General features: G+C 38.3%; 1 protein-coding gene across 2 annotated transcripts; it reads right to left on the bottom strand.

Annotated features, from left to right (window-relative positions):
- Positions 1-262: 262 nt before the first annotated feature.
- On the bottom strand, positions 263-6,342 carry LOC149163438 (uncharacterized). Of its 2 annotated transcripts, XM_089431719.1 has the most exons (3): positions 6,021-6,342; positions 4,949-5,920; positions 263-3,793 (listed from the first exon to the last, which is right to left on the bottom strand). In XM_089431719.1, the coding sequence occupies exons 2-3, from the start codon at positions 5,913-5,915 to the stop codon at positions 672-674; spliced, it is 4,089 nt and encodes a 1,362-aa protein (XP_089287845.1). In that variant the 5' UTR covers positions 5,916-5,920; positions 6,021-6,342; the 3' UTR covers positions 263-671. The 2 variants fall into 2 exon arrangements, with proteins under 2 accessions (XP_089287845.1, XP_089287846.1); XM_089431720.1 differs by having other exon boundaries at positions 263-3,790; positions 4,949-6,341.
- Between the last annotated feature and the right edge of the window lie 2,654 nt (positions 6,343-8,996).

Here is an 8,996-nt window from a genome sequence, read left to right as displayed (position 1 = left end):
AGTATATAGAATTATATGCAGAGAAAGGCCTTTAATTGAGCTATAAAGTTCAACGATTGGCATATCTTATTTATTGTGTATTATTAATTGTTATGGGGATATATTGCATCCCCAGCTTTCAGAACTCATGCAAGAGGACTAAAGACCCAACACTCGTTGAGTCCACCAATGTCATTTGTTCTCAAAAAAATGGTTATCATGCTATAATTCTTTACCAAGTAGTCAAAGATCACCAGCACCATTTTTACAGGGTTTTCAGCATTGATATAAAAAATAAATCTTTACCAAATATTCAGAATTACTCATGTTGATCCGAAGATATCATTGGAATACACGTGGGCTAAGGGAGGTTCCCTCAAACTTGTTACTACAAAAACACCAAATTGAAAAGATAATCGTGGCAATCACCAAAGCATTACAATGGTATGCTTTATTACGATGGAAAACAACTGCCAGGGATATGATACCCTTTTAAACTTCTGCTGCTAAAAAGAATATTTTAGTGCAGGAACCTTCATTCAGCAAGCTTTCAAGTTTCATCTCAGAAGTCAGAGAATGCCAGTTGTATTGAACTTCTCGGAATCTTCGTACTATTGCCTCAGCAAATAATCAGAATACAGTACAGCTATAAGCGCATATGTAATTTTTTTGAAAAAAAACTCCTTATGTATTCAAACTGAATAATAATGATATGGTACAAATCCTAGAGAGCTTCTAACATCACCGACTACCTCACTACATTTCTTCAGAAGGTATAGCATTTGATGTGAAACATCCGGCAGATCAGGAGCTACCACACTATTGTTCGCAGGAAGTGGACCTACAGCTGATACAGAATCGCTAGAATTTTCAATTTGAGAGAACCCATTCTTCCAATCATGTGGGTCAGGCCTAAGTTCCTTCTCTAATAGGAATGTTACACGTGCATATTCTTTAGCACTGTTATTCCCCAATTCATCTGGCTTCTTTAAGCAGGACTTCAACTGGACTAACGGTGCTGACTGAACCTCGTATGTTGGAGTAAAATCTCCCCCTGCTTCTTCAACCTTAGGCCCATTAGATGACCCTAAAGGACCCAAATCTCGTATTTCATTATCTGGCAATGAAGACGGTACATCTTCAATACTTGTTTTCAACGTATCTGGCAACAGGGAAGGCACTTCTTCACTACCTAGTTTTCTCTCTTTCAGGGGTTCAAAAGTGCTCTGGAAGGCCACAGTTCCCTTCTTCAGTGATTCAGAGCTGCTCTGCAATAGAACAGTTTCTTCTTTCGGTTGAGGAACTTGCTTGAGCCTAAACTTCACATTAGCTTGACCAAACAAGCTATTTCGAGTTGCATATTTATAAGCTGCTCCTGCATCCGAAGCACACTTAAAGACCACTCGGGCACAGCCTGTATGACAGTAAATTCTGGTTCCTGAAACATCTAATTGTCCAAAACGTACAAAACGTGCCTTTAACTGTGCTTCCGATGGCAAGGCAAATCCCTGTGGAAATTTCATACAGAGGGCCATCGGCTCCTCAAGAGTTTTATGAGAATCAGATGACCGGCTAGTCTTCTTTCTTTGTTGAACTGGTTCTCTGGAATCACCTGCAGACATGCCAGATAATCTGTTTATAGTTTGTTTTGAGCCAAACTTATCCGGAAAACTGAATGGCTGTAATTTCTTTGCTGTTTTTGAAGAACTGTCTGCCTGAGTATCATTTTTTCTTTTTTTCCGTTCCCTTGCTTGAGTGTCTGCTTCATGCTTTTGGTTCCTGATAATACTGGAAAGCTTACTAATGGATTTTGAATTGGAAGACACGTCAATAGCAACCCCATTTGATCCTGACTGAACCACTACTTTGCTAGATGCAAGCTCAAAATTATCATTTTTATCGCCCGAGCAGGAAATCAAAGGTCCTTCTACCACCTCCGCCTCTTTCTTCTCGTCTTCACCTTCGATATGAATACAAGGTTCGACATTCTTAGATGTTTCTCCTAAATATGATGAAGCTTGAATTTGCTCATATGTTAATGACCTGAAAATCGAAAATGCTTGGCATATTTCGTCTGGGCGGCCTTTTTCAATGCCATATAATGGATCTACTGCAAGGAACAATAAATCCTCCACAAGTTGATGAAGAAGAGATGCGGAACATGCCAAATCCACATCTCTCTGAATGACCTTTAGACATTTACTTTGATCTGGCAGTAAAGTTGAACATCCTTGATCACCAGCTTTAATTCCATCCCCTTCATGATGACGAGAAGCATGAATAACATCAGCTAGACCTCTAGAGGCATCCTTCACTGGATCAACAAGCCGTTGCATGTCACCATTCACTGTAACCTGCTTTTCAAGAGACAGTTGATTAGGACACAAATTCATTGCATTCTGTGGGAGAATGTTTGGCATTGAATTAATTTCATCATGACTTGTTTCTTGTACTATCTTCTTCCCAACCGTCTGATCTAAATTGGGCAAAGACTGAGTAGTTGGGAAAACATCCACCATTGCTTCATTTGCAGACGTTAAAGCAACTCCAGCAGCCACATTGATTTTGCTTCCTATAGAACTTTCAGTAGTTTCAAATATTCCTCCAATGGAGGCCGTTTCAGAAGCTATGTGAATATTGCCAACATCTTCATGTGTCCTTGGGATAAATTTATCAACATGAGGCAGACCAAAATGTCCTTCAACATGATGGCCTTCAGGTATTTTGGACATGTCCATTTTGCCAGAACTAGTAATGCCCTCATCCTTTTTTAGGAGATTCACCTTGGCATCCTTTGATGAACATCTGGGATAGCTATCTATTCCCTGACCCTCTACAGCAGCAACTGTTGTAAGAATTTCCAGTTTATCTAAACAAGTTTTATCCTTGAGACTTGAGTAAACCCCATGATTTGAAGGCAAATCTGCAAGCTGAGAATCATGATGCAAGTCAGATTGCCATTCAGGAACCTTAAATGTGGCAATACCGTCTGCCTTTTGAATATGCACATCTACTGGTGCTTCAGTTTCATCTTGAAAACCATTGTCCATGTTATTTTTGAAATCTGTTCTGCTTGCATTTGTGCCTGCTAGCCCAACCTCAATTTGGGTTGATTCAGTTGAATGTTCATTTGCTTCTTTCTTTTCAAATAAGATATGCCCTTCAGTATCAACTTCACCCATTGTATTGCTTCTTAGATTTGTCCTTGATTTCTCTGGAATTGATTTACCATTAGGAATGCATACATGAGACTCTTTTTTCATGTCTATCTTTCTGAATTTCAAACCAACTCTATCAGAAACCCCCAAATCAGTATTCAAATAGCAACCAGTAGATCCCTCAGTTTCACTTGCCCTTCGTTTCAGAGGATACTTATCCACATTCTTTTTATCCAGCCGTAGAGTCAGATTAGTAGTTTCAATTTTTCTTCTCCGCACTTCTTGGATATCATTATCCTCTACAGACAAGCCCTCCTCTGCTTTCTTCTTCCCTTTTTTCTTATCAACAGACTGAGCCTCCTTCCATTGGCTTCTCTTTTGAAACACATACTTACTAATGTCATTTGTTTCTTCTCCTTCCTCCAAAAATGTAATATGCTCACTGATTTCAAGCTTTTCAACGCCATTCATCAAAGATCCTCCACTTGCAGAAGACTGATTTCCATCAACTATATCTCGCCTTTTGAACAAGAATATATCTTCCTTATAACTGGTTTCACCTTCCCCAACTGACTTCCTTCCTTGATCCATGGTTTCAGAATGCCCATCCTCATCCTTTGTAGGTGCCTGTAGCGGTGCCTCCCTATATGTACCTGCTAAAATATTTACAATTTATATGCCTTAGGGCCATGATTCACACATTACCAGCATAAGATAAACGTGCTCAACTAAATCAGATTGCAATTGCCTTAAGGCTAACATGCACGCATGTGATCAAAGATAAATGGGCTTGATTTTGTCAAATTACTTCATAAAACAATTTCAGCCCCTTGCCATCATTCTGCAGGTTATTATAAAATACATGTACTATTTACACAAATAGGTCCAACAGTAGCAATTAATCATTACATCCGTGGTTACAGGCCAAGGCATAGGATATTCAGGAAAATGACCATAAACATATTATGTCGTACATTCTAGCCCATTAAGCGAATCGGAGACAACCATTGAGATCATTAAAATAATCAGTATGCTTGTGCAAATCAGACCCTAAACATGGAAAAAGCATTAAAGTAACTGATGCCAGGGAAATACACTAGTTGATATAAATGTAAAGGTGCCATGGTCAAATCCCTATTGGCAAGTTATGCCATTCACTTGACGTCTTCTATGAATGTGCGGGAAACATGACCCAGATATGAAGAAAACTGTACATTCCAGATGAAAGAGTAATCCAATTATTTATCCAGAACATCTGCCCAGAAGAATCAATTCAAAAATGAGACAAGTGGTGAAGCCAATTTTTCTGTTTGCATTACAAACAGGTGAGAGTGAAATGTTCCACGAAATAGTCAATATTACAAATGAAAATTTTACCATAACGCAAGTCATTTTGACATGGAATAAAATCCACATTGATTTTTAGCATGTTTGCAATTAAAATGGCATAACAAAGGCAACAATAGCAAAGCAAGAGGGACCCACAAAGCACACAAACACCTCTAAGCAATGTTATTACTAGAGTGACAGAGGATGCCATTACATTAAAACTCGTGGACTTTCACTCCAAAGCCAAGCTCCAGATCGGCAAGGCTTTTAATGTGTATAGTCTGTTAACCATCCCTTGTCCCACAATTGTTGCCAGTGCGGGATTAATACACATAATAGCACTAACATTTTTTATCAGTTTTTTACAAAAAAAAATTGATACAAGGGGATAATCCTATGGAATGAAATCCTTGAGGAGACGCTCATAGACAACCAGTAAAACATGTTCCCAAAAAAGGGCAAAAACCTGCTGTGCACCTCACCTTTGTCTGCGAAGACCACATGTGGATCCGAAACAGCCACGGAATCAGCAACATCTTGCAAACAGCTTCTTTGTGAAAGCCTCAAGGCTTGTCGATACTCAGCAGTCACAGGAACAGCGGTAGCAGCTCGGTATGCTCGGACTTGGGCTGCATACTTAATCCCTAATATCATCCTGTCCTCCCCACACCTCGGAGCCACAGCCATCCTTTGCATAAAAGCAAGCATCTGTGCTGGCTGAAACCCCTCCTTGGCCTCCTTGACCTGCCTATCCATATATATCACTGGAGCTTCATAACCGGGCACAGTTACCTCAATATGCCCCTCCCTTGCTGTAGAACTGAAGGAATTTGTGCAACCACACATCAAACCCAACGCAGCACGCCTGCCCAACTCGTCGATGGCATCATCGACAGCATCGCAGAAGCTCCTAGACATCGTTTGCTTTGATTTATGGGCAAAAGTGGGCTCAAAGGGTACCAAATTTGATTCTGTGAACCAACCAAAGGTTGCATCCCCAAAGAAGGCCACCAGAACATGGCCGCTCCTGCGGGACCTTTTGGCCATGGAGGTGGCAAAAGCAGGGTTGTATATTTGCCCTGGCCACCATGGATGGGACTTCACCTTACCCCAAACCATATCCCCTTCTTGAAACTTCCTCTTTTGCTTCCAAACCCTACAATTGCCAGACGCTGGTAACGATAATTTATCGCATTTGCCCTCCTCTGTCGCGTTCTCTGTATCATTATTACTTACAGCCTTTCGCTTCAAGGGTTTGTCCGTTTTCCTCATCAAAACCCTCCCAATGGGAAGGGCGTCCTCCTCTGCATCCTCGTCCAAGCAGGTGGCGGTGGCAACACCTTTTATTACCCTATGGCCCGGTGCATTATGAGTTTTCTTCTTCTGGCCATGGGTTCGAATCTCTTCGGCCCTTGCACGGGAAGGTTTCTTATTGTGGAGGAAATTCATGGCTGCTGCTCGTTGCCACACACAATAATAATAATAATAGGATGCGGGGGTTTATCAATTGTTTAAAGAAATAATGCGGGCAGTGGGATGGAATTAAACCCATACCTTTGCATTTGCGTGAATTTGTTCTACAGTGAGCTGAGATGCGATCATCTGGACTAGGCTGCAAAATTCCCAAATGGAGATAACTCAATCACTCCCTGCTCCTCTCCCGATGCTTCTCGTCTTATTTGGGTTTGTTTTCTCTGTGGATGAATGGGTTGACGTTTTCACTGCAGTAAGCCCCCACTCTAGGGCCTAGTGACGGGATTCCACAGCCTGCCGCTCATGGAAAAAAAAGTAGGGCTATCGTGACTCTGGTGGGTATTTATAAGGGAGGTCCGGTAGTGGGTCGCTTTTAGTTAAGACTAAGATGGTATCAATGCAAACGCGATTTCTAGCACACAGATCTCTAATTATAAATGTCGTAATGGCGTACCATTATTGTGGTAATAGCTGATGATAGTGGCGTGGTGTTTATATATAAAATAAATATATTTTGAAGTTGTATGATCAGGGATATTCAGAATTAGCTAGGTCAAAATCTGTTCCAAATGTAATCTTAATTTATTAGTTTTCTCTTTTCCTTAATGGGATGGATTTGAAAAAAAAAATATATCTATATATATATAATTTTCGTTTATTTTTAATTAAAGTTTGACTTTTTCAGTTTTTTAATTTGATAGTTTGGAAATATAATAAAACTGAGCCTAATTTAATTAATAGATAATACTTCCAGTTTAATGAATACATGAAATAGCTTTTTTCAAGTATTTTTTCTAGCTAAGTTTTTTATTCCAATATTTATTTTGTTAATTTTTTTATATCATAAAACTATATAGGTATTTTAATTTATAAATTATAAAATTATATATAATTTTCCAATATCTATTTTGTTAATTTTTTTTATATCATATGATGGTTGTGGTAGTGGTGGTGGTGGTTACTGTCCACTAAGACCAAATTGGTATATCGGACCTATAATTTTTTTTCTTAGTTTCTAATTGTCTGGCTCCTTGTCTTTCTTGGCAAGATTGGTATTGTAGCTTTCTTTTTTCTTCTCTACCGTCTTCCAACTTTCTTTATTTTGCATCTCCTTCATCTCTTCTGATTCTTGGGACATTGGTGTCTTAGCTTCGCGATCTATTGTGTTCGTCCTTTTGAAGATAGTCGGAGAAGAAGTTTGGTCTATGAGATCTGTTTTGCTATTAAATGGAGATTTATTTTGTGTGGTGTTCGTACCCTCATAACTTGAGGGATTGTCGAGTTCACTCTTTTGTTGTTGGGCGGGGCTTTCCCCTTGCTTGTCTTGAGAGTTGTTTCTTTCTTCACCGATTTCTTGTGATTCAGAGTTTTCTTGAGAGTATTATTCTTTGATGACAGTGTAGCGTTCCTTTTGTGCTCCTTCCCACTATGTAGATATGTGGTGATTTTTTCTAGCAGAATTTTTCTGGGGGGCTTTTGGGCAATTTTTGGCTAGGTGGCCTATCTCAAAGCAGGATCGACATCTGAAGATGACACTTTCATAATCGAGTTTCTGGTTCCACACATAGTCTTTACTTGTTAGGTGTATTTCAGCTGGGAATCCGACATTGAAGTCCATTTCCACACAGATGTGTGCATAGGTGGTTATGGCATATTCCTCTGTTTCTGGACACCTGCAGTAAAATTTCCCAATCGCAATTCCAATGGCTTTTAGCGAAGAGAAATTCCAGAGATGCAAGGGTAGGTTTGGCAATCTCACCCAAACTGGTGCTGAGGTTATCACTGTTGTTGAGGGATCGAATGATGGGTTCCATGGCCTCATGAATAGGCCTGATTTTTCCCAAAACCAGTGGCCGGAATCTAGAATATATTGTCTGCTTTTAGGGTTTTCAAAATCTACTATAAAGAAACCCCTAGCACTGGGGTAGGTATTAGTTGCATCAGGAATTAGAGGCGTCCATACCTCCGAAATCCAATTGTGGAGAGCTGTCAGTCGCAGCCAAAAACCATTGAATCAGCATATTAGAGCACTTTCATAAAACTTCAAAGCCTCATCGAGGGAGGCCTGGACCACCTGGACAGTGGGAGCTGGGGCTTCATTGACGATATGGGCATGGGCTTGCCCTCCAAAGATGGACGGAACTGAGCCAGCAGCTATTTTCGCGAAGCTGGGAGCCATCTGGAGAATGCTCTCCTGCTGAGTATAAAAGATTGCCGAAGAGAAGCTACAGAATCGGCAGATCTACAACTTGGAGAGCCGCAGATCTAGAGAGCCGCTCTAGATTATAAAATTATATATAATCTAATTAATAGATGAAATGACATTTTTTCAGATATTTTTTTAAATTAGTTTTATTCGAATTCAAGTTTCTGTGATCTATAACTTGTTAATTTATGAATATTTTCTAAAAAAATCACATAAGTCGACGCATTTGTGGTTCATCTTCGGGACAAGATGAAGACAGAGATCTCAGAAGAAGGCTAATTAGGAAGATAGGTCATCCTAACGGCTAGAGGAAAACGGCTAAATTTGACTAGGGAGGGAAAATTTATATTTATTTATTTAATAATTTATTTATTTATTTATTTATTATAATAATTTAACTAAATAGTAATATTTAACTAAGGGAGGAAATTATTTAATTCGTTTAAATAATTAATATTTATTTATTTATTTATTTATTCTTTCCCTTATTTATTTACTTATTATTCTTATTTATTTATTTATTTATTTGAATATCTGATATGGAAAAAATAACAAGGATTATAAATTATTAATAAGGAAAAAAATAAACAATAAACAATGATAATGAACAAATAAAAATGATACTAATAGAAATTAAAAAACAAAAAAATATATATATATATATATAAACAATGATAATGAATAAAAAATAATAATACTAATAAAAATTAAATGGTGAAGGTAAAAATAACAAATAAAATAAATAAAATTATTAAGAGTGAATAAATAAATAATAATACCAATAAAAAATATTAACAAATGTATAAAAATAAAAAGAAAGGGTGTTCTTTAGAATAAAAAAAATTAATAAT

The sequence above is a fragment of the Pinus tabuliformis genome, chromosome 5_1 (assembly GCF_031772625.1).
Source record: "Pinus tabuliformis cultivar Carrire ecotype Pingquan chromosome 5_1, CPIR1, whole genome shotgun sequence".
NCBI lineage: Eukaryota > Viridiplantae > Streptophyta > Pinopsida > Pinales > Pinaceae > Pinus > Pinus tabuliformis.
The sequence above is the reverse complement of the archived record's forward strand: the minus strand, read 5'-3'. Positions and strand labels throughout refer to the sequence as shown.